Source organism: Sorex fumeus, unplaced genomic scaffold (assembly GCF_029834395.1).
Source record: "Sorex fumeus unplaced genomic scaffold, SorFum_2.1 ptg000326l, whole genome shotgun sequence".
NCBI lineage: Eukaryota > Metazoa > Chordata > Mammalia > Eulipotyphla > Soricidae > Sorex > Sorex fumeus.
In genome coordinates this window covers 46,305-70,939 of record NW_026606382.1, presented here as the reverse complement: position 1 = coordinate 70,939, position 24,635 = coordinate 46,305, and the positions used below count along the sequence as shown (strand labels likewise).

General features: G+C 67.2%; 2 protein-coding genes across 2 annotated transcripts; both read right to left on the bottom strand.

The window, feature by feature from the left end:
• Positions 1–486: 486 nt before the first annotated feature.
• Positions 487–1,757, bottom strand: PIGM (phosphatidylinositol glycan anchor biosynthesis class M). Its single transcript, XM_056109608.1, has one exon. The coding sequence runs from the start codon at positions 1,738–1,740 to the stop codon at positions 487–489; it is 1,254 nt and encodes a 417-aa protein (XP_055965583.1). The 5' UTR covers positions 1,741–1,757.
• A 4,161-nt stretch (positions 1,758–5,918) lies between these two features.
• KCNJ10 (potassium inwardly rectifying channel subfamily J member 10) lies at positions 5,919–18,752 on the bottom strand. Its single transcript, XM_056109603.1, has 2 exons — positions 18,658–18,752; positions 5,919–7,043 (listed from the first exon to the last, which is right to left on the bottom strand). Exon 2 carries the CDS (start codon positions 7,041–7,043, stop codon positions 5,919–5,921), a length of 1,125 nt encoding a protein of 374 aa, XP_055965578.1. The 5' UTR covers positions 18,658–18,752.
• Positions 18,753–24,635: the final 5,883 nt, after the last annotated feature.

Here is a 24,635-nt window from a genome sequence, read left to right as displayed (position 1 = left end):
CCTATGGCTGGGATGCTGGGGATCGAACCGAACCGGGAGGCTGCGCGCAGGGCCCACGCCCTGCCCGAGGAGCGCTTCCTGAGCGCGGGGCCAGGTAACACTGGAGCACCACCAAGAATGCTTTTCTTTCGGGGGGCACACCCGGTGACGCACAGGGGTTACCCCAGGCTGGCTCGGCACTCAGCAATGACTCCAGGCGGTGCTCGGGGGGCCCTATGGCTGGGATGCTGGGGATCGAACCGAACCGGGAGGCTGCGCGCAGGGCCCACGCCCTGCCCGAGGAGCGCTTCCTGCGCGCGGGTCCAGGTAACACCTGAGCTCCGCCAGGTGGGTGTGTGTGGTGCCCGTCGCCTTCCCTCCCCGCCCCACGAAACGCCGGGCGGGGGGCGCGTCCCGCGAGGTCCCAGAAGCGCGCCACGCCGCGGGGCGTGCAGAGCCGGGAGGGGCCAGGGGCCCGGGGTCCCCGCCGGCGCCCCCCGGCGCCGCTCAGTCGGCCTTGACCCTGACCCGCCGCCGCCGCGCCGGGGGCGGGGGCCGCGGCCACGGCCGGTAGTGCGCGATGACCTGCGCCAGGATGGCGCAGTTGACCAGCAGGAAGAAGAGGCCGGCCAGCCAGAGGAGCAGGAAGGTGTTGCGGCCCCGGAACTCCAGCAGGTAGGCGGGCGCCAGCCAGAGCGCCTGCGCCGCGAACCAGAGCAGCAGCAGCGCGGCGGCGCGCGCGCGGCCCAGGCGCAGCCCCGGCGCCACGAGCGGCAGCAGGCTCAGGTACCAGACGAAGTACTGCGACGTGCACACCTTGTTGAAGCTCACGAGCACGGCCGTGTGCAGGAAGCAGCAGAAGGCCGGGTCGCCGTGGAAGGCGGCCGAGGCGGCCAGCAGCAGCGCCAGCTGCGGCAGGAAGGCGGCCAGGCCGAGCGCGCGCGCCCAGGGGCTCTCGGCCGTCAGGTAGAGCAGGTAGAAGTAGGGCGAGAAGTTGTGGCGCGTGTCGCGGCGCGTGACGTGGTACAGGTAGGCGTGCTCCACGAAGTCCCAGCCGTAGCGCGCGTGGCAGGCCGCGCCCAGGCCCAGGAAGGCCAGCGCCGCCGCGCCCAGGAAGCGCAGCACGGCGGGGCCCGCCAGGCGCCGCAGGTCGGCGCGGAGGCGGCGCGGGCCGGGCGCGCGCGGCGGCCGCAGGTGCAGCGCCAGCGGCAGCAGGTGCGTCACCGGGTAGAGCTTCAGGTGCACGGCCAGCCCGTAGGCGGCGCCGGCGCCCGCCGCGCGGCCCCGCGCCAGCAGGTCGAGCGCCGCCAGCACCAGGCAGGCCACGAGCGCGTCGGCGTTGCCGCGGCTGGACACGGCCAGCGGCAGCGGGTTGAAGAGCCACAGGCCGGCGTGCGCGCAGGCGGCGCGCGCGCCCAGGCCGCGGCGGCGCAGCAGGCGCAGCAGCAGCAGCGCGGCCAGCACGTCGGCGGCGGCGAAGAGCAGCTTGCCGAAGAGCGCGCCCAGCCGCTGCCCGGGCACCAGCAGCCAGCCGAGCAGCGGCGAGTAGCGGAAGGTGGCGCGCGCGTAGGGCGAGCGGCCGGCGGCCAGCAGGCGCGCGGCGTCCGACAGCACGGCGTAGTCCACGTCGGTGTAGCGCACGCGCAGCGCGCGGTCCTGCAGCTCGCCGTAGAGCACCAGCGCCACGCGCGCCGCCACGGCCAGCGCCACGGCGCCGGCCGGCCGCAGGTGCAGCGGCGCCCGCTCCGCGCGGGGGCCCATGCCGGCCGCTGACCGCTCCGCGCTTCCGGGTGGCTTCCGGCGCGCCGCTGACGCCGCGCGCGCGCGCCGGAAGCCGGCCCTGCGCGCGGGCCCCGGATTGGCCGCGGGGCGCCCTCGCCCCTCCTCCCCACGTGGGCGGGGCCTCCGGTCGCGGGCGGACGTGGGCGGGGCCTCCGGTCGCGGGCGGGGCTTGTGCGCGCGGGCATCGGATTGGTCGCGGGGAGCCCTTGCCCCTCCTCCCCGCGTGGGCGGGGCCTCCGGTCGCGGGCGGGGCTTGTGCGCGCGGGCCCCGGATTGGTCGCGGGGAGCCCTCGCCCCTCCTCCCCGTGGGCGGGGCCTCCGGTCGCGGGCGGACGTGGGCGGGGCCTCCGGTCGCGGGCGGGGCTTGTGCGCGCGGGCTCCGGATTGGTCGCGGGGAGCCCTCGCCCCGCCTCCCCACGTGGGCGGGGCCTCCGGTCGCGGGCGGGGCTTTTGCGCGCGGGCTCCGAATTGGTCGCGGGGAGCCCTCGCCCCTCCTCCCCGTGGGCGGGGCCTCCGGTCGCGGGCGGGGCTTGTGCGCGCGGGCTTCGGATTGGTCGCGGGGAGCCCTTGCCCCTCCTCCCCACGTGGGCGGGGCCTCCGGTCGCGGGCGGGGCTTTTGCGCGCGGGCTCCGGATTGGTCGCGGGGAGCCCTCGCTCCTCCTCCTCCACGTGGGCAGGGCCTCCGGTCGCGGGTGGGGCTTGAGCGCGCGGGCTCCGGATTGGTCGCGGGGAGCCCTCGTCTCTCCTCCCCGTGGGCGGGGCCTCCTGTCGCGGGCGGGGCTTTCGCGCGCGCCGCAAGCCGGCCCGTGCGCGAGGGCTCCGGATTGGTCGCGGGGAGCCGTGGGCGGGGCTTCCGCTCGCGCCGGGTGACCGGTCCCGGTGCGTTGCGGCACCGCTGTTGGTGGCTGCGACCCGGCCCGGGGGGCCACCCCGCGTCTCGGAGATGGGACCAGGGGTGTTCCCGACTCCCAGCGCGGGCCAGGCGCTGACCCCCGTTCCCGGCTGCAAAGGGAACCGGAGACGGGCCCCGGCCGGGGGCACGAGCTGCTTCCCAGCAGACGTGCAGCTGCGAAAGCGCGTGCAAGTGTGTATGCAAGCAGGTGCGGGCCAGTGTGTGTGCAAATATGCGTGTGCAAGCATGCAGGGGCCAGTGAGACGGAACCGCGACCGGGGCATAAGCTGCTTCCCAGCTGGCGTGCAACTGAGGAAGTGCGTGCCAGTGTGTATTGCAAATATGCGTGTGCAAGCACCCATGTGCAGGTGCCAGTGAGAGGGGCCCGCAACCGGGGGCACGAGCTGCTTCCCAGCAGGCGTGCAACTGCAAAAGTGCATGCAAGTGTGTGTGCAGGGGCCAGTGAGACGGACCCGCAGCCGGGGTGGGCCACCGCCCCCTGGGCTCCAGGTCTGAGCTGTGGGTCCCCAGGAACCCCAGTCTCCCTGCCTGGGCTTGGGAGGGGCTGGTGCAGGCTCTTGCAGACCCCAGGAAGGGGACCGGGGATCGAAGGGAGGCAGGTGGAGACTCCCCAGGACCACCGAGAGGGCCCCCCCCCCCCCCCCCCCCCCCCCCGAGCAGGCTGGTTCATCCTTCAGAGAAGCCGGCAAAGAGCAGAATCATGTTTTATTTAGTAGCTCGTTCTGAACAGACAGTAACATCCAATAAACCAGAGCCTCCCTGGAGTCTCCTTCCTTCCTTCCTTCCGTGCGCGGGCTGGGTTTAGTCTGTAGCGCAGTGAGGGGGAAGCGTTCCTAGATGCCTCTGCGGGCGTCGGGTTAGCACTGCCGAGCCCACGAGGGAGCTGTTACCTGCAGGCAGACCGAGTAACTAGCAGCGGGTGGTCGCCCTGGCCCTAGGGGGTGGCCCTTGGCCGCTACTGAGCCTCCCGGTGAAACGCAGGCTGCGGAGGGCGCAGGGGCTGCGAACTCGCGCTTGCTCGGCGCCCTGGGCCCCGGGCCTCTGCCTTGCAGCATCTCGGGCCCAGCAGCTCTTGGCCCTGGGCGGGGATTCTGCCACTTCCGGGCCTCCCCTGGGAGCTGGTGTTCCAAGGCCCCCGCCCAGCGGGAGGAGGGGGAAACCGTGAACTTGGAAGGAGGAAGCAGAAGGCACTTTTATTTCCCAACGAGGTGTGGACCTGGTGGGACGAGCAGCCACAGGGCGCTGCAGACCGGAATCCTGTCTCAGAAGGCGCCACCCGCACCCCCCAGACACAGCAGCACCCTCCCTTCCACGCGCGAGCCCGGGGTGCCACCCGCCCACCCACTGAGCAGGGTCTGTGCTCTCAGCGGCTGCTGCGTCCCGTCTCTACACACAGATGAAGTCTCTCCTCCTCAGAGGGGCCGGCCGGCTCCCACCTCCCGTGCACAACTGGCTCCCTGGGGGGGCCGCTGCTTCTCCGGCCTGACGGCAGGGGCTGGTGGCTGGAGGCTGGGGGTGGAAGCCCCCGGGAGGGAGGGGCCAAGTGCATCCCAGAACTGGGGCGTAAAGTGCAACTTAAGGCAGAGTTTGCGTGTGGAGCCAAAGGGTGAGAGGACATTGTCTAGTCTGGGGGAGGGGGCGCTGGTGGGACCTCAGGGCTCGCCAGAACTGTGGGGGCACCTGCACGCTTGCAGCCAGCCACACGTACGCTGGCATATGCACGTGCACACACACGCATGCACGCACTCATGCACAAACACACATGCATATGCACTTGCACACACACGCACGCACTCGCACCCATGTGCAAACACACATGCATGTGCACTTGCACACACACATGCACACACTCGCACCCATGCGCAAACACGCATGCATGTGCACTTGCACACACACGCACGCACTCGCACCCATGTGCACACACATGCATGTGCACTTGCACGCACACACTCGCACCCATGCACAAACACACATGCATGTGCACTTGCACACACGCACTCGCACCCATGTGCAAACACACATGCACTTGCACACACGCACGTACCCATTCACACAGTCGCGCTCACTCTCACTTGCACGCACGCGCCTTCACATGCCTGCAGAGGCATACATGGCTTGCACACGCGCTCACGCCCACCCTCCTGCAGGATGTCCACCCTCCCTGGGGAAGAGCCGGGGAGTCGGGGTGGAGGACGCCAGGGGCCCAGGAACTGGCTCTGCTTCTGTGGGTGTCTGGTCCAGTCTCCTGGGGGGGGCTGGGGGACAGGGGGCTGCCATGGGAGGGGGCGGGGGGTTCCTTCTGGGCACGGGGAGCTGAGGGGATGCACTGGTGCAGCCACTGTGGGGGTCCCTCCCGACTGCACACCAGCGCAGGTGGAGCTTAGAACCAGGGTGAGACCCCTGGGACTAACACACCTGCTCCACACCCTCCCCCCACCCAGGGGCCCAGAAGGGTCCAGCAGCACTCAGGTACCTGAGCACAGCTGTGCAGGGGCAGCGTCCGCCGAGTCAGTGCCTTTCCCGGGCATGACGGGGGGGCGGGGGGCATGTGTCTGGGATGAAAAGGCTGAGCCCCCTGCACCCCTCTGCATCCAGACATGGCTGGCACTTCTCAGGGATATGTGGTCCTGGGTTGCTCCGGGCTTGGCCCCGACCTCCCAAAGGCACCGGGAATCTGCGTGAATTCCCTGTGGCTGCCGCTGGTGTGCTGTCCCCTCCTGGCCACTGCTGGTGTGCTGTCCCCTCTTGGGGATGGGCCAGCAGGAGTCCGGGCTGGGTGGGGGAGGCCTTGCCTGGGGCGGGGCTGGTGGGAGAGGGGCGGAGGGGGGCTGGGTGACTGGGGCGGGTGGGGGACACACTTGGGGTCCGGAGTGACCGTCAGCACTGGCTCCCTGGTGCTAATCTTCATTTTCTAGGGGCAGGACCCTTGTAGGGAGGGGGACAGCTCAGTCCTCCTCCTGGGTGCCCGGAGCCGGGGAGCCCGAGCGGGGGTGCAGTCCCATCTTCCTGAAGCGGGGGGGGGGAGAGGGTCTGGCCTCCGGGAACCCGCTGGCCAGGCAGCTGAGAGCGCCCACCCAGCGGCGCGGTCCCTGGGGCCAGTCTCCAAGCCTCCTCTTCTCTCGGGCCCCCCCGCACCCCAGCCGGTGAGCAGGGAGGCACAGGGTAGGGGCGGGGGATGTGTGTGTGTGTGTGTGTGTGTCGGGGTCGCGGGCCGCTCTGGCCGGCGGGCGTGGGGCCCCCCCCGTCAGACGTTGCTGATGCGGACGCTCAGGGCGCCCCCCTCCTTCTCCGCCTGCTCCCGCAGCGACTCCTCCAGCTTCAGCTTCTCGGGGTCCCCGTCGCGGAGGCCGGCGGGCGGCGCCACCTTGACCACCTGGTCGAAGAGGCTGAAGTCGGCCACGTACTTGCCGCTGGCCGAGAGCGAGATGGCGGGCGTGAACTCGTAGCCCCAGAGGATCTCCTCGGGCAGGTAGGACGTGCGCACCTGGCAGGTGGCGCTGGTGGACTCCACGGTGCCGCTGAGGATGAGGACCAGCTCGAAGTCGCCCTCCCCGCTGCGCAGCGGCAGGTCCTTGAGCGGGCTGGCCTCGTCCACCACGTGGTAGAAGGTCAGCGGCAGGATGAGGAAGGGGCTGTCGGAGGCCGTGTCCACCTGGAAGGCCACGTTGACCTGGTTGAGGCGGATGCTCTCGCCCTCCTTGGTCTGGTGCGTCTGCAGGAGCTTGCCCGTGACCTGGCAGCCGATGAGCAGGCTCTTACGCATGTTGGCCACGCGGATCATGAGGCAGGGCTTGCCGTCGTGGGCCGCCACCACGGCGTGCTGGCTGAAGCGGATGGTCTCGGCGCGCTTCTTGGGCCGCGCGATCTTGGCCAGGAAGGTGCCCGTGATGAAGATCTCCAGGATGGTGGTGAGCACCAGCTGCACGATGAGCAGGGCGATGGCCAGCGGGCACTCCTCGCTGATGTAGCGGAAGCCGTAGCCGATGGTGGTCTGCGACTCGAGCGAGAAGAGGAAGGCGCCCGTGAGCGTGTGCACCTGCACCACGCAGGGCGTGTGGTTGGCCGGCGGGCCCAGCTCCAGCAGGTCCCCGTGCGCCACGGCCACCAGGTACCACACCACGCCGAAGAGGAACCAGGTGCCGGCGAAGGTGGCCGAGAAGAGCAGCAGCTTGTAGCGCCACTGCATGTCGATGAAAGTGGTCCACAGGTCCTTGAGGTAGAGGAAGCGTTTGTCGGCGATGTGCTCCATGCGCACGTTGCTACGGCCGTCCTTGGTCAGCACGCGCCGCCGCCGCAGCCCCGGGCCCACCAGCGGGCGGCTCTCCGTCTGCGTCGTCTGGCTGTAGTAGACCTTGGCCACCGAGGCCATCTGCAGGGCGGGCGAGAGGGACCCGCCTGGAGGACACCGCGTACCCTGCGCTGGCCCCCTGGGTTGGGGGTGGGGCAGGGGCGTGCCCAGTGCCGGCCCCTGCCCCCCCCCAGGGCTCCATCCCCCCTCCCTGGGTACCCCATCCCCGCGGCGCCCAGCACCCCAGCCCAGAGCAGCCGGTACTTTCCAGAACCAAAGCACAGCGGAGAGGGCGCTTGCCTTGCAGACAGCCGACCCCCAGCCCGGGTTCCATCCCCTATGGCCCCCGAGAATCCCTGAGCCCTGCTGCGCGTGGCCTAAATTCCAAACAAATCGAAAAAGTAAAATGAAACTTCAGAATTTCATTCAGGGGTCTGGAGCGTCGGCACAGTGCGGGGGGAGGGCGTTTGCCGTGCACGTGGCCGACCCGGGTTCCATTCCCAGCATCCCATAGGGTCCCCTGAGCACCGCCAGGAGTGCATGAGCCAGGAGGAACCCCTGTGCATCGCCGGATGTAACCCAAAAAGCAAAAAAAAAAAATTTTCATTCAGGGGCTGGAGCAACAGTCCAGCGGGGAGGGCGTTTGCCTGGCATGCAGTCTACCTGGGTTCAATCCCCAGCATCCCATAGGGTCCCCTGAGCACCACCAGGAGTAGTTCCTGAGTGTAGAGCCAGGAAGAACCCCTGTGCATCGCTGGCGGTGACCCAAAAAGGAAAAAAAATTCATTCATCTGAAGGCTTGGGGTCTGGGTTTGACAGCAAAGTCGAGTGCTAGGCTGGTGTCGGTCCGGTCCTTCCCGGAGATCTAGGAGGCACATCCACTCACGGTTCCCAGAGGTCTGAGGGTCCCAGAAAGCTCAAGGACAACTGGGTCGCCCTTGGCATCTTGGAAACCAGGGGACTGGACATCTCCCATCCAGGCCCTCAGCAGCTGGGGAAGCGCAGGGATCCTGGGCTCACACTGGCACCCAGAGCCCACAGGAGACCAGCGTCCACCTTGAGTGTGTGCAGACGCACACACAAACACATGTGCTGGCCCAGGTCGTGGTCAAGGCAACACCCCATATGTCCACTTTCCACACTCAAACTCCGGCCCAGACACGGAAGCCACCGTGGGAGGCTTCAGGGGACAGGGGACAGAGGCAGGTGGGTCCCCATGGGGTCTGAGCAGGGCTAGCTAAGCCAGCACCTCCCAGGGCTGCGGCTCGGACCCCAAATTTGAGACACGCAGCCCCCAGAGGCGAGGCTCTCTGCCTGGACAGGGGTGCCCGGCTCCCCGAGAATTAAAGGAAAGCCAAGGGGCCGCAAACGAGGGTCCCGGTCAGGGGGCCCACTAGTCTTTGCTCCCGGGCTGCCGTGTGGACGTGGGTGGGGGCAGGGAAACCCAGGGACAGAGGCTCCGGGGGGAGGGGCTGGTCCCAGGACAAGCCTTTGTACCTGCTCTCTGAGGCCCGGAGGAACGGGCCACACCGGCCACACCAGCGAGTTCAAAGCAGCGGGCAGAGATGGCAGACTGATAGGGAGGGTGGGAGGCCAGGGCCGCCCCCAGCCCGGGGTCCCTGTCGCAGCCAGGAGAGGCGCCCGCACAGCCTCGGGCCTATGTGGGGGCAGGGCTGTCCTGTCTCTGTCCCTCTGCGAGCACTCGGCAGCAGGTGCCTAAACTGGACCTGTGTTCCCACGGCCTCCCGGGATGGGTAGACCCTGGGGAGGGCGCAGGGCCGGGATGGGGGCTGGCCCCAGGCCCAGCTCTGGGCCCCCCACCTAGCCCTGGCACCGAGTGTCCTTCTCGCCCCTCGCCCCAACCCTATGAGGCTGGCGCAGCGTGGGCCCGCAGCGTGGACAGCTCCCCCCTGCCCGGTAGCACCCAGACAGGGTTGGGGAGAGGCAGGGGGCTTACAGGAGGGCCAGGACGGCTCTGGGGCCCCTCTGAGAGGCCTTTCCTCGCGGTGAGACCGGACCCAGGTTCCAGAGAGAAGCATCAGGGACACGCAGGACACGGGTGCTGAGCACAGGGGACAGGCCAGAGGGGGCCTCCGAGACGGGCTGGGGTGGGCCACGGACCCGGGGCTCCGAGCCGGCGTCCCAGGGTGAGCGTGAGTCATCACCCAGTGCTGGGACTGAGCAAGCCGCTTCCTGGGGCTGGTCAGATGCCTCCGGGCTGCCCGTCCACTGCACCCCCGCCGTGCGGGCCCCCCCAAACCATGAAGGCGCCGCGGGAGGTAGCTGCCGGGGATAGCAGAGGTATTTCTGGGCAACCGTGTGTGGGCGCTGGGCGAGGAGGCAGGTCCCACCCCCAAGTAACTGGCCGGGCAGGCATGGACCCTGCCCAGCACGCCCCCCCCCCCACGCGCCTCCCCCAGTCCTCCCCCGGCCCCCCCCCACCCACACACCAGGCCCGGGGAAGAATGGGCTTTTCTTCCCTGGGTCCACGTTTGGAAAGTTCGAGTCGGCTCTGAAGGAAGGATGGCGTCTCCTGGGGAGCCTGTGACCTGGGCCTGCCCTCCTGACCCTACACTGTCCGCTGAGCCAGCGGCTGGAGTGGCACCTGCGGGTGGCAGTGGACCCCGGCCTGCCTCTGGCCGTCCCCGCCCCTGCAGGCAGACGGGAGTGCCCCTGACCGCTGGGCATGGGGAGCATGACCCGGCCTGGCACACACCCTCTGGCCACAGTCCGTGTCTCCGCGGCCACCCTGGTGGCCGCCTGTGCAGAGGTCAGCTGGGGATAAAGTCTACGGAGCTCCCCAGGACCCCTGCCTGGACACGCTGTATTGGGGCCTCTCCAGGGGGCAAGACCGAGGAGGAGCCAGGCGGGAAGGGTGGAGGGGAGGAGAGAGGAGGCAGAGAGGGAAGAGGGAGGAGGGCGATGGAGGAGGGACAGAGGGGGAGGAAGCCGAGAGCCCCGGGTGCAGGCAGAAGAGGGGGTTCCTTGCCCCTCTCTCCTGTCCTCAGACCAGGGGCACTCAGGGGTCCCCCAGCACAGGCGACCACACTGCACCACTGGTCCCCAGAGTCCCTACCCCACACGCACCTCCCCGGTGGCAAATGCTCCTTCCAGAGACCACCTGTGGACTCACTCTGCCCCGCCAGACTGCCAGAGTGGGGGGCAGCTGCACTGCAGGGGGAGCACCACTCCAGGGGGAGCACCATACCAAGGGGAGCACCACTCCAGGGGGAGCACCTCGCCAGAGGAAGCATCACTGCAGGGGGAGCACCACTACAGGGGAAGCACCGCACCAGAGGGAGCATCACTGAAGGGGGAGTATCACTGATGAGAGAGCAGCACTGCAGGGAGAGCACCACCCCACAGGGAGCACCATGCCAGAAGGAGCAGCACTGCAGAGGGAGCACCATTCCAGAGGGAGCACCATTCCAGGGGGAGCACCATGCCAAAGGGAGCATCACTTCAGGGGAGCACTGCGCTAGAGGGAGCATCACTGCAGGGGGAGCACTACAGGGGGAGCACCGCGCCAAAGGGAGCATCACTGCAGGGGGAGCAGCACTGCTGGGGAGCACCACTCCAGAGGGAGCACCATGCCAGAAGGAGCATCACTGCAGGGGGAGTATCACTGAAGGGGAGCACCACTCCAGAGGGAGCACCATTCCAGAGGGAGTACTACTCTAGAGGGAGCACCACTCCCGAGGGAGCATCACTGCAGAGGGAGCACGTTGCATGACCGTCCTTCCGGTTGGAGGCACGGAGACAGAACGCGCGAGAGGAATCTCCAGGTCATCGGACTCCCAAGTTTTCAGTTTGCCCCCCTCGTGTGAAGTCGGGCCTCGGTTCTGCTTCCTGCCTGCAGGGCAGTGTCCAGAGGCTCGCCCTAATGTCCTGGCTCAGCACCAACATCTCCCCTCTCTGTTTAAGCTTCAGAATCTGTCGTCTCTAGACTGGGGTGTCCCGGGGGCAGTGGGGAGGTTTCCCACGCTCCCCGACCCGCGACCCTCCAGCGCATCCGGCTAGGTCTCACTGGAAAAGCTAGTTGTTCTGATTTTTGACCAGACTCATGCTGAGGAATCAGGGCGGTGATAATTACAGCATACTCGCCCCAAATACATTGCAGGGATCAAGTCCCCTTCCTGATGCACGCGACACAATTCTTTTCCTACTTTCCCCCACAGTTTCAAATCGAACTGTTCTCTACTCCTGGGCTCAAACCAATAACAATACTTAAGTACCCTCTCGAGGAGGTGCTGCATACTTGTTCCTTCAAAGGCAGACCAGCTGCCTTTGCCAAAGAGTTCAGGACGTCAATATACGCATCCTGCTGCGATGTCGAATTGCCCATTTTTTACTACGACTCCGGCTTCTGGGAGACCCTGCAGTCCCGATGGAATTTTTTTTTTCTGTTTTAGGTCACACCCGGCAATGCACAGGGGTTACTCCTGGCTCTGCACTCAGGAATTACTTCTGGACCATGTGGGATGCTGGGAATCAAACCCAGGTCGGCCGCGTGCAAGGCAAACGCCCTCCCTGCTGTGCTATCACTCCAGCCCCCCGACATAATTTTTTAACAAGCCAGGGCTCGTTCTGGCTCGAGGCACAGAGAAACTGCCAGAGGCCTCCTTTTATTCTATTTTTCAATCAGCTACATCCTAACTCCGACTTCATCACAGAGAAAGGCTCACTAACAAGAGTACAAACAAGCATAGGATGTCAAAAGAACATCAGGGTCGACATCGTCTTGTCAAAGCTCTGCAGTCAAAGCGATGTTGTTATGATTAAAAAATGCCAGAGGAAGATATGGAGCTGGACACGTAGGCTCTACAGATTACGTCTCCCACATTCTTGTGGTTACACATAGGGCAAAGAGAAGGCTCACGCTGGTACTTGAAGGTCAATCCAGATTAAGGATGTGTATGAGAAGGGCTGGAGCGATAGCACAGCGGCTAGGGCGTTTGCCTTGCACGCGGCCGACCCGGGTTCGATTCCCAGCATCCCATGTGGTCCCCCGAGCACTGCCAGGAGTAAGTCCTGAGTGCAGAGCCAGGAGTAACCCCTGAGCATCGCCGGGTGTGACCCAAAAAGCAAAAAAAAAAGAGATGTGTCAGAGAAGGAGAAACTGCTGCCTTGTGCTGCTGAGACAGTGTATGACCAGGTGGGTGTCTGAGGGCATGCTGTATCCTCCAGGTCATCGGACTCCCGAGTTTCAGCTTGCCCACTTCGTGTTCTGCTTCCTGCTTGCAGGGTAGCGTCCAGAGGCTCGTCCTAATGTCCTGGCTTAGCGCCAACAGGAGCACCACTCCAGGGGGAGCATCAGTCCAGAGGGAGCATCACTGCAGGGGAGCAGCACCATGGGGGAGCAGCCCTACAGGGGAACAGCACTGCAGAAGAGTACCACTCCAGAGGGAGCATCACTGCAGGAGAGCAGCACAGCCGGGAGAGCATCTCTGCATTGGGAGTATCACTGCAAGGGAGCAGCACTGCAGGGGGAGTCTCATTACAGGAGAAGTATCACTGCAGGGTGAGTATCACTGCAGAGGGAGCATCATTGCAGGGGGAGCAGCACTGCAGGAGAGTATCTCTGCAGAGGGAGTATCTCTGCAGGGGAGTATTGCTGCGGAGGGAGCATCATTGCAGGGGGAGCATCATTGCAGGAAAATATCTCTTCTGAGGGAGTATCATTACAGGGGGAGTATCACCGCAGGGGGAGCATCACTGCGGAGGGAGCATCACTGCAGGGGGAGCAGCACTGCAGGAGAGTATCTCTGCTGAGGGAGTATCTCTGCAGGGGGAGTATCACTGTGGGGGGAGCATCACTGCAGGGGGAGCATCATTGCAGGGGGAGCAGCACTGCAGGGGAGTATCTCTGCAGGGGGAGTATCACTGTGGGAGGAGCATCATTGCAGGGGGAGCAGCACTTCAAGAGAGTATCTCTGCAGGGGGAGTATCTCTACAGGGGGAGTATCACTGCGGGGGGAGCATCATTGCAGGGGGAGCAGCACTGCAGGAGAGTATCTCTGCCGAGGGAGTATCATTACAGGGGGAGTATCTCTGCAGGGGGAGTATCACTGTGGGGGGAGTACCTCCACAGCGGGAGTATCACCGCAGGGGGAGTATTACTGTGGAGGGACCATCATTGCAGGGGGAGCAGCACTGCAGGAGAGTATCTCTGCTGAGGGAGTATCACTGTGGGGGGAGTATCACTGTGGGGGGAGCATCACTGCAGGGGGAGCATCATTGCAGGGGGAGCAGCACTGCAGGCGAGTATCTCTGCAGGGGGAGTATCACTGCGGGAGGAGCATCATTGCAGGGGGAGCAGCACTGCAGGAGAGTATCTCTGCCGAGGGAGTATCATTACAGGGGGAGTATCTCTGCAGGGGGAGTATCACTGTGGGGGGAGTACCTCCACAGCGGGAGTATCACCGCAGGGGGAGTATCACTGCAGAGGGAGCATCATTGCAGGGAGAGCAGCACTGCAGGAGAGTATCTCTGCTGAGGGAGTATCATTACAGGGGGAGTATCACCGCGGGGGGAGTATCACTGCGGAGGGAGCATCATTGCAGGGGGAGCAGCACTGCAGGAGAGTATCTCTGCTGAGGGAGTATCATTACAGGGGGAGTATCACCGCGGGGGGAGTATCACTGCGGAGGGAGCATCATTGCAGGGGAGCAGCACTGCAGGGAAGTATCTCTGCAGAGTGAGTATCTCTGCAGGGGGAGTATCACCGCAGGGGGAGTATCACTGAGGAGGGAGCATCATTGCAGGGGGAGCAGCACTGCAGGAGAGTATCTCTGCTGAGGGAGTATCATTTCAGGGGGAGTATCACCGCAGGGGGAGTATCTCCACAGGGGGAGTATCACCGCAGGGGGAGTATCACTGCAGGGGGAGTATCACTGCAGGGGGAGTATCACTGTGGAGGGACCATCATTGCAGGGGGAGCAGCACTGCAGGAGAGTATCTCTGCTGAGGGAGTATCATTACAGGGGGAGTATCTCTGCAGGGGGAGTATCACTGCAGGGGGAGTATCACTGCAGGGGAGCAGCACTGCAGGGGAGTATCTCTGCAGAGGGAGTATCACTGCAGGGGGAGTATCACTGCAGGGGGAGTATCACTGTGGAGGGACCATCATTGCAGGGGGAGCAGCACTGCAGGAGAGTATCTCTGCTGAGGGAGTATCATTACAGGGGGAGTATCACCGCAGGGGGAGTATCTCCACAGGGGGAGTATCATTACAGGGGGAGTATCTCTGCAGGGGGAGTATCACTGCGGGGGGGAGTATCACTGCGGGGGGAGCAGTCACACTGTATGGGGGGTAGGGGCAGGGGCTGTGAGGAGGGGGGAGGGCCGCTGACCACGGGGCCGGTGATCGCGCTGCCACTGCCACTGACCCGGGAGCCCTGACTGGGTCCCTGGCGCGGGCAAGTGCATGAGGGCCGGGGGGCCACGCGCCGGCAGCCCCCCCCCCCGCCCGCCCCTCCTCTTCCCAGCACCCGCTCGCTCCTCCCTGGCCCCGTTTCCAGCCCCTCTGGGCGCCCGGTCACCCGCTCCTGGCGCGGAGGCCCCGCCCCCTCCTGCCCGGTCCGTCAGTCCGTGGCGCCGTGGTTAACGTGTAAGCAGGTGTAACGGTCAGCGTCTGGGCAGCGGGACGTTCCCCGCCCCAGGGCCACATTGTGGAGGTCGCGACAAGTGCAAACTTGTTCCAACCTGTGTCGGAGCAGCAGGGGGCAGCGAGGGCAGGGGGTGGGGCCGGCGGCAGGGGCCGGGGGCCCAGGACTGAGGGCCGGGGGTGTGTGTCTCCGCATACATGAGCGGCGGGGGGCGGAGGGGAGCGTGTCCCCCCGCGTCCACAGCCCGCAGGCCTGGCCCGGGGTTGGGTTCCACCCCTCCGATGCCCGCCCGCCGGGGTCGGGGGTCGCCTCCTGCCCACCACCCCCCTGGCCTGGGCCCGCTCCCCCCACTCCAACCCCCGGGCTCTGGGGCGGCGGGGGTGGGGCGTCTCTGAAAGCAGGTGACTGTTTGGGGGGAACGCGGGGACAGAGCCCCCTTTGTGCCCGCCCAGGAGCTGCCTCAATGGAGCTGGCGGACACAAAGGGGCTTTGACAATGGGTGGACATTAGTATGCGAGGCCGCTCCCGGCCCAGGGTGGGAGCTGGGGGGCTGCCCAGGGAGGGGGGCAGGAGGTCTGGTGCGGGGGCTCCAGGGGGGGCACTGTGGGAGCGGGAGAGAGACCAGCCCGGGGTCCTGGGGCCAGCGGCCTTCCAGGCAGAAAGACCCCAGCACCCGGGACCAGGCAGGTGCACCCGAGAGGCGGCCGCAGTCCCGTCCATCCGGGGCGCTGGCCACAGGCAGACCCTCGGCCCCACCTCTGCTGGGGCTTTGGCACCACGGCCGGCCAGTGCCTCCAGGCCGAACTCAGGCTCTCCGGAGCCGCCTGCCTGGCCGCGGGCTGTGAGCACCTTCTCTGGAGCCCGCCACACCCTCCTTAGCTGGGCCCTTCCTTGCGGGGGAAAGCACCTGGGTATGTCCGAAGCCCATTGGCACAGGAGGAGGCCGAGCTGCCCTGTGGCACTCCTGAGTCCCTGCCCCGAGGGGCGTGGGGTGCACACAGCAGGGGGTCCAGGGGTCCCGCACTCAGCGGCCTGCAAACACTCCCATGGCCACGGGCAAAGGGACGGACCATGACCACAGCCATGGGAGATGAGTCCACTGTGACCACAGCGACGGCACACGGGTCCACTGTGACCATACCCACCGCAGACGGGTCCACTGAAACCACCGTCATGGGCAGAGGGGTCCACGGCAACTGATCCCATGGCCACGGGCCCACGGGTCCAACTGCTGTGCTCTAGCGTCGGAAGCCTCGTGCTATGCTCCGTGGGGGCTGAGACCCCCCGCACTCCAAGGGGCGGGGAGCGAGCTGTCAAAGGCGCGGCTCCTGCCTGAAGTCCCACGTTCCCTCTGAGACACGGTACGTGGTAGGCCACTGAATCCAGACGTTCCAAAGCCTCCCTCAGTCGGGGCGGGGGGGTGGGGATGGTCACACAGCCTGACACCCGTTTCCCGAGACAAAGCAATGGGGCCGCCCACAGATGCCAGCGCTCTCGGGGCCTCTGTAACATGGAGGAGTGGACAGAGGCCTGAGGCAGCCAGCACAGGGGTCCCATAGGTGGCCGTGGAGGAGGGGGGGAAGGGGACCCCCGTCACCTCCAACAGTGTCAGGCAGAGTCACAGTCACACATGGGGACAAGAACGGGCTAGAAAATGAGGCATCTGGAAAGGGGTCGTGATTACGGTGGGGGCTCTGGAAGGTCTCCCAACAGGGCTGGAGATGAGGCGTGTGTGTGTGTGTGTGTGTGTGTGTGAGTGTGTGTGTGTGTGTGTGTGGAGACCCACAGGAGCGCAGGGCTGGACAGGGACAAGGCACCGGGAGCTGTCCAGCCGCCCCAGGGACTCCCAGGGCAGCAGAGAGGGGACAAGGAAAGAGTCAGGGGTCAAGGGGGTCAGGGATGGGGAGGAGAGTCACGGAACCCAAAACTGTGCGGGCTGGGGGGGGCTTGAGGTGGGTGGGTGGGAGTCGCAGATGTGACTGGGATGGGGTCATGGGCATGGCTGGGGAGGGGCCCGAGGGGGTCAGGAGGGGCCAGGGTTGCAGACACACACAGCTGGGGCCGGAGGGTGTGCCTTGCAGGGAGCCGGAGGCCGGTTCTCAGGGGTCCCACGCAGACTGAGGACCAGTGGGAAGATGGCCGTGATCGGAGGCCTGAGCTGGGCGGTCGTGGGCCTGGGGCAGCTGCTTGGTCACCCCTGGCAGCCCTCATCCCGGCCAGTGGCCGACCCAGTAATGAGCCATGATCTGGCACCACGGGCTAAGCTGAGGGTTCACAGGCAGGGCCCCCGAATTCCATCCCGGCCACCACACATCCCCCCAGCAGAGCCTGGGGTGCCCCTTGGGCACAGTCCGCAGTGACCCCAGCACCTCCTGGGGTGACCCTCAGTACTTCCAGGAGTGAGCCCTGAGCCCTGAGCCTGGAGTAGCCCTTAACATGGCCTGGGTGGCCCCAACCACAGGAAACAGCCGTCCACTACGGGGGCTGGCCAGGTCAGGGCCCCCGACCCGCACGTGTCCAGCGCTTGGGGAGGGGTGGGAGGTGCTGTGCCTCCTACCCCACCCCGCCCTGCACCCCCCCTCCTCTGCAGTAACCCGCTCCCTGCCGTGCCGTGGGGCGCAGCCTCCAGCCGTCAGCGGCCACACACCTGAGCGGTGCCCGGCCGGCCCAGAGGCAGCCTCGGGCCTGGTCTCCGCATTCCAGAGCCGCCCCCACCCGCCCGCCTGGACACCCAGGGCCACTTTCCCACAATGCCGTTCTCTTTGCCCTTTCCAGGGTCGCGGGGGAGGGGACGGAGAGGGCCCCACTGGCCCCCACGCGTGGGCGAGGCTGCAGGGGCCCGCTCCCTCCCACCCCTCGGCCTTCCCCAGTGCCCCGCTGCCTGGGATGGCCAGCCCGGCTGGACAGCACCCGACAGGGCTGCCCGGGGGAGAATCGAGGCCAGGGTGGCGGGTGTGGACGGGCTCCTTCGCTCCCGATAAGTGGGAAGGTCGAGGGGTCTGGCGGTCACCTGTGCAGGCACGCCGTGCTCCCGGCAAGCCTGGGGGGACCCTCGGAGCCTGTCGGGAGTGCCAGGGGGCCCAGACCCAGAGCCCCACACAGACGTGTGTCCGTGGCACTGCAGGCCGGGGGGTGCCCACCCCTCCCCTGGGAGCGGGGGTCCGCACAGAGCCTCCCGGGGGAGCAGGTGCCATCCGATATCCGCTGGGCACACTGGCAGCCCAGGCTGGGGGGCTGGGAGATGGCTCGGGAAACAGCAGCGCCTTTGAGGCCCAGCTTGGCACGGGCTCTGGGAGGCCGGCCCGGCCCGGATCACCCCCGCCCGCCCGCGCCACCGCCACCGAAGCCGGGGGCAGGGAAGGAGGCGGTTGGCAATGCCCGGACCATGCCGAGTGGCTCTGCTGAACCCAGGGCGGCCTCAGTCCTGGCAGGAACCCCCCCTCCCGCCTCCCGCCCTCATTTCCTCTCCCTGGAGACCCAGCGGGGGGCCGGGATCCTTCCGCGAAGGCCCCAGCCCCTCGGCCTGGCCATGCCCACCACAGGGGCACCGGGAGCCCCTTGGAGCTCTGGGGGTGGGGGGGTGACGCAGGCCAGGGGTCAGGGCGCTGCTGGCTGCCGTGCTACCCACGCCCATGCAGGTCCCCCAAAGGCCAGTGGCAGGTCTTGAAGTACGCCAAACCTCCAACACCCCACCCTGCTCCGGCACCCCACCCGTCGCCCCCCGCCTGCACCCTTCTCCCCAGCTTTTCTGACCCACACCCCCTCTGCAGCCCCCTTTCCCCAGACTGGAGGGGGAGAGCCCAGTTAGACTCTGCGGGGCCAGTAGGGCCCAAGCTGGCCCCCTCCCTGGTGAGGACCCCACCCGGGCTGGGGTCCTCAGTCACCAGGTGGGCCCGGCTCCCACCCGCGTCAACCCCGGCCTTGCTCGGGCGGGGAGAGGGTGGGGGTTGGGGGGCGTCCTGGGGGGCGTCATCGGTGACCGTCGGGGGTCGGGGGGTGGGGGGGGGGGGACGCGGGAGTGCCCCTGCGCAAAGACCCTCCTCCTCGGGAAGGCCCGCAGCCCCCGAGGGCCCCCGGCCGGGGTTTACCTTGGGTCCGGGCGGGGTGGGCCCTGGGCGGGCAGCGAGCGGGTCGGAAGGGCAGACGGGGCGGGCAGGGGCGCACAGCGGAGCGGAGCGCGGCGAGGCGAGGCGAGGCGAGGCGGCGGGCCGGGGCTCTTAAGCGCCAAGTGGGATCAGATAAGGGCTGGGCCGGGGCCGGGGCCGGGGTCGAGCCGGCCGGGGGCAGAGCTGGGCCGGGCCGGGCCGCCCCCTCCCTCCGCGGCCGGAGCCAAACTCCGTGTGAATGGAGGGAGCGGCGGGCCCGGCGGGGGCGGGGCGCGCGGCGGCCAATGGGCGCGCGGAGCGCCAGGCCCGGCGCGCGGGATTGGCGGGCGCGGCGCGGGGGGCGGGGCCCGGCGCGCGGCCCGGGCGCGGCGGGCGCATCCCCCGGCGCGGACCTCCGGGACGCGGAGATGCGGGGCTGGACCACCGGGCGCGCGGGGATGGGACAAGACCCGGGCGGGCGGGCGGGCGCGGACACGGCGGGGCTGACTCCGAGGAGGAAGGGGCGCCGGGGTGCAGCCCGGTGGGGGTCCCGGGGGGCCTTGCTTTGGTCGGGATCGCCCTGGGCATCTGCCGGCTCGGCGGGGTGGCGGGAGGGACGCGGCGGGCGCTCGGCCTGGGACCCCCGCTCGCCGCCGTCGCTGGCACCTGTGGAGTCATTATCATGCAGACTTTCCGTGGGGGGCAGGTAAGCCAGCCCTGCCCGGCGCACTGGGGCAGCAAGGAACCTCTGCTCCCCACTCACTCCCACTCCTAACCGTAACCGCCCCGGCGGGGGTCGCATCTGCAGAACAGAGCCAAGAGTGGTCCAGCCTTGGGACCACTTGCGCGCGCCTTTCAGGGGGGCACCAGGCTCAAGGTCAGGCTCCCCGCTGGCGGGGGTGACCGGGCATAGGCGCAGTTTTCCTAGGTGGGCCTGGAGGAGCGCGGGACACGGCCCAGTGACCTCTCTGCCTCTGCCCGGCACCCCCAGGCTCCAACACCAGCTCCCGCTGTGAGCTCGCCAGCGGGTGCCCCCTCCAGACACCCTGCCCCAGTGCCCTCCCTGAGCCCCACCCCCGTGCCAGTGCCCTCCCGGACACTTCCCGACTCACTGGACAGGCCCCGCGCTGAGGTCAGCATCTTGCCCCGAACCTCGTGACTTCCTCGCTTCCGACTCTCCTGGCCCGCCAGGCCCAAAGGGGGGATGCTGGCGTTTCCGCCGCTCTGCCACGCGCCCCATCCCTGGCACGGGCTCCTGGCCCTCAGGGGTGTTCTGTTCCCCACCCGGTTCTCGCAGGAGCAGGGAGGCCCAGGACCGGACAGCGCTGTCCAGGTCAGGGGGCTCAGCCTGATCGCACTGATTGCGGAAGGTTTGTCCTTCCGGCAAACCCAGGACCCTGGGGGTCCTCCTGGGGCAAGGAGGGATGGACGGGTCAGTGGTGAGGAAGGGAAGTTCCTCCATCCCTGCCACTGTGCCCGCAGATGTCTGGCCCCACAATCTGCCTTCAGGTACCACAGCGGTGAGCAAGCAGGGTGCCAGAAAGAAATCAGGGGAAATTAAGGCGCACAGGGAGTGATCCCTGAGCACAGGGAATGATCCCACAGGGAGTGATCCCTGAGCACAGCCAGGTCTGAGCCAAGAGAAGCCCCCCAAAAAATGAGTATAACTAAAACATCAGGAGGCTTGGAGCGATAGCACAGTGGGTAGGGTGTTTGCCTTGCACACGGCCGACCTGGGTTCGATTCCCAGCATCCCATAGGGTCCCCCGAGCACCGCCAGGAGTGATTCCTGAGTGCAGAGCCAGGAGGAACCCCTGTGCATCGCCGGGTGTGACCCAAAAAGCAAAAAAAAAAGTAAAAAATAATAATAAAACATCATCACCCCAGCTGTGAATGTCACGGCACAGCCTCACGAGAATGGTCAGGGAGGGATTTTCTCGGGGACCCTCTCCTCCTACCAGGAAGTGGAAGGATGGGGAGGTTCTGCCCTTAGACTGAGAATGAGCTGGGACCCGCTGTTGCACAAACAGCTGGGGGGTGCGTCGGGGGCTTCTGCTCCTCCCACTCAGTGCAAATCGCTGGAAGGCCACGGGACCGGTGGGTCTGTGGGTCCCAGGAGCAGCTGACCTCTGTGGCTTGGCCACATGCTTTCTCTCTCTCTCTCTCTCTCTCTCTCTCTCTCTCTCTCTCTCTCTCTCTCTGCTCTGAGTCTCCGAGAACTTCCACACCCCCCTCCTTCTCCTCCTACCCCCTACCCCCTGCCCCCTGCCCCATTTCCTCTCCCACCTCCAAGCTGCTCTGGCCTGAGCAGTCTCAGGATGCAGCTCGGGGAAAGGTCCGGAAGGGAGGCCTCAAGGCGGCCATGGACAGTGGCACGGTTTGTACACTGCACAAAGGAGCCTGCCTGGGGTCAACTGAGGATCCCGCCGCAAGCCACCGGCCGGTCCTCGCGGCCACCCTGGGGCTGCCTCTGCCTACTCCCCCAAAGGCTCCCCCAAAGGCTCGCCAGGGCACTTGGACAAGGGACACACGTGTGCAGAGGAAGCGCCTCCCCGCTTCTTCACAGGGTCTCCCGAGACCGGCCGTGCCCTCCTGCCCACACCGTCTCCCGCTGCAGCCACGGTGACGGGCGCCGGCCCTGGGTCCCCGTCACGCTGCTGCCTTATCTCCAGACGCTGGCACGGGGGCGGTTCTCTGCCTGGGAGCTTGCGCTGGCTGGGGGCAAGATCAGAGACACACAAGGAGCCAGATGAGATTCACATCCAGGGGTGCCTGGAGCCACCGAGCCACCCCTGCGGGCACAGCTGCGGTCTCGCTGCCCGCGGGGCCCCTCCTGCAGGCCGACGGCCCCTTCCCAGGCCCCTTGGCACCTGGGCGTCCACGTGAGTGGCCCGCTGGCAGGACGCGGAGGACAGACGAGCGGGCTCTGGGCTCGGGTGACAGGCGGGCCCGGAGACAGGGAGGCTGAGCGGCCTTTAACAGCCGACCTGATGCTAATCTCGGGCTGAAAACCCGATATTTCCACTTGGAACAAGAACGTGGGCAGAGGGCGGGGGCGGAGGGCGGCGTGGCAGGGGCGCCCCCTGCAGGCCCCCTGAGGCTGCACAGGCAGGAAGAGCCTGGGATGAAGATGGGGGGGGAGCAGGGAGGGGGGCCGGGGAGGGAGGAAGAGTGGGGGGGAGGAGGAGGAGGAGCAGAGTGAGAAGGTGGTAGAGGTGAAGAAAGAAACGAGTAAGAGGGGGCTGGAGCCATAGTACAGCGGGGGAAGGCGCTGGCTGTGTGTGCGGGCCGACCTGGGTTCGAGCCCTGGCACCCCATATGGTCCCCCGAGCCTGCCAGGAGAGATTCCTGAGCACCGAGCCAGGAGTCAGCCTTGAGCATTGCGGGGTGTGGCCAAAAAAAGACAAATGACTAAGAGGCAGAGCAGAAGGAGGACAGAGAGGAGAGGGAGGAGTAGGAGGAAGAGGAGGAAGGGGAGGAGGAGGAGGAGGAGCACGTAGAGATCACAGGTGCTCCGGCCCCAGAGAGGGGCACCCACCACCTGCACCATCTCCTGACGGTGCTCCCAGCCCTGGCACTGTGCTGATTCTCCCCGGCAGGGTGGGGGAAGCCGCCTGTCCGTGTGGCCGAAGCGACCAGAGCTGCCCGGAAACCGGGTCCCTGCCCGCCCCGGTCCCATCTGCTGCCCTGCCGTCTCTCCTGTCCCCGTGTCCACTTCCCTCTGGTTCCCGCTCAGAGGAGGGCAGATGAGGCCTCGGGCGCAGTGATAAAGCCCCACGCCTGCGGGTGTCTCTGCGCCCAGTCGGTTCCCTCCCTGAGGGCCACCACAGGCCCTCCGCTCGGACTCTCAGGGACGGTCTCCACGCCTCACATCTGCGGCCAGCTTGCCCAGTTCCTGATGAGACGCGGCCCCCCTCGCCTGCCCCCGGGGCTGGAGAAGGGGGCGTCCCTTTGCTCACTGGCCAGCCCCTCTGGAAGTGGGCAGCTGCCAGCCCTACTGTGGCCCCCCCAGCAGACCGAGTGCCTGGTTCCCACATCTTTCCCTGAGCAGGGGAGGAGACCCTGGAGGTCAGCGGCTTCCTCCTCCTCCTCCTCCTCTTCCAGGGGGCAGCGGGGCGGGCAGCTTGGAGCTGTCCAGGAGACACTCAAGCTAAAAATAGCCACGCGCGTGGATCCGCCTCGAGTGGGACCGCGGGAGGGGTGGGATGGTCCGGCACTGTCGCCAGCCCGGTTGCCGTGGAAACGGGAGGGAGCAGGGAAGCCTGGGAAATAAGGATGACACAGATAGCTAGGCAGAGAGCCGCCCGCCTGCCAGGGGCAGGAGACACAGCCTGCGGCTCCACACCGGGGCCAGGGGGCGGTGCCGGGGCATGGACGCCACCCCCCGGGGGTCCCCGCCAACGGCCACCCTCCTCTACGCACGCTGTGAGTCGCTTGCGGGGAACTTGGGCTGGAGCCGCTGCCCCTGGGGCGAGCTGGATCTGGGGGAGCTGGTTTCCCGAGGGCCCTTTTCCTAGGTCCCTTCCAGGGGTGCGGCTGCTGCAGACGAGGGGGCCAGGGAGCTCTGGGGTCTCCAGGACACGGGAGGAGTGGGGTTAGGCCAGGCAGGAAACAAGCCAGGCGCTGGTAGGAAGCGAGGACCCTCCCTCTCTCCCCTGGGAGAGTCAGCGTGGCCTGGGGACACGGGATAGGGCAGCCGCCCGGCCAGACCCCAAGAAGACATGCAGGAGCGCCCCTGGGCTCAGCCAGCCGGAGTGGACACTCAGCACCTAGTCTGCAGCCTGGGGCTGGGCCCAAATGCCGAGGCCATGGACGGGGGAGACCTGAACCCTCTGACCTCTCCTGGGACCCGTTCTGCGGCCATGGCCCCCCCCGCAGCTGGCATACACGAGACACATTTTCTGCAGAACCTCGATTCTGCAGTGCCGAGTTTGGGGTCCCAGCCTGCCTGTGTGTCTCCCAGAACCTGGGGAAAGGCCCAGGACGGCAGGAGCACGGGGGTGGGGGCTTCCTGTCACCCCTCCAGCGCCAGCCTGGATCACAGGGAGAAGGGAGAGAGGGCTGGGAGCTGTGCCAAGGCCCAGGTTCCCAGGGCAGAGGGAAGGGCCGCGAGGTATGCTGGGGGGTCCGCTCTGGGGGACATGCATTGGGGGGAGGTAGAGGGAGACAGGAGGGGCTGGGGCAGAGCTGGCAGAGGTCACGAAGGGAGCGCTCGTATCACCCCCCCCCAGGAGCACGTGGGGCCCCGCGGGGCTCCTGCAACCTCTTGTTCCCGACCTGCATCCACTGTGGGAAGGACACCCGCAGCCCCGACAGACAGCATCACGCCCAGGGGTGCTTCCGAGGGGCAGCACTGGGGCTGGGGGCACAGCCTTGTCACCTGAGAGGGGATGAGGCATGGGCTGCAGGGGGAGTGCCTGAGCATGGGCAGGGGGCGGGGGTGACGACTGGGAAGGAAGAGACTTGGGAAGCCAAGCAGGAACCGGACTGACCCAAAGGAGCCCACAGGCCCCCAAACTCAGGAACGGCCAGGCCTGAGTGGGGTTAGGGGGTTAGGCTGGAAAAGCTCGAGACGCTCCTGCACTGGCCACGCATGTGCTGTCTCTGCAGGCACATCCGTGAGCCTGCACAACCCCAGGCCCGGCCCCAGATGCACACGTGGGTCCGGGCCGACCCCCCAAGCGCACTCCCGGAGCCTGGTCCACTGCACGGGAATTAGCATAGGCCCCACCCCTCAGGCGCGTGCCCAAGGGCTCACATGGTCCGTAGGCCCCGCCCACCGCGCGGGAGCGCTCAGACCCAGGCCCCGCCCCTGCAAGTCCCGCCCACTGCGCGGGAGCGCGCACAGGCCCTACCCCACAGGCTCCTTAGGCCCGGCCAGCGGCCAGCCCCGCGCCTCCCCGGCAGAGCCCCAGGCCCCGCCCACCGCGCGGGAGCGCGCAGACAGACCCAGGCCCCGCCCCCGCGAGTCCCGCCCACTG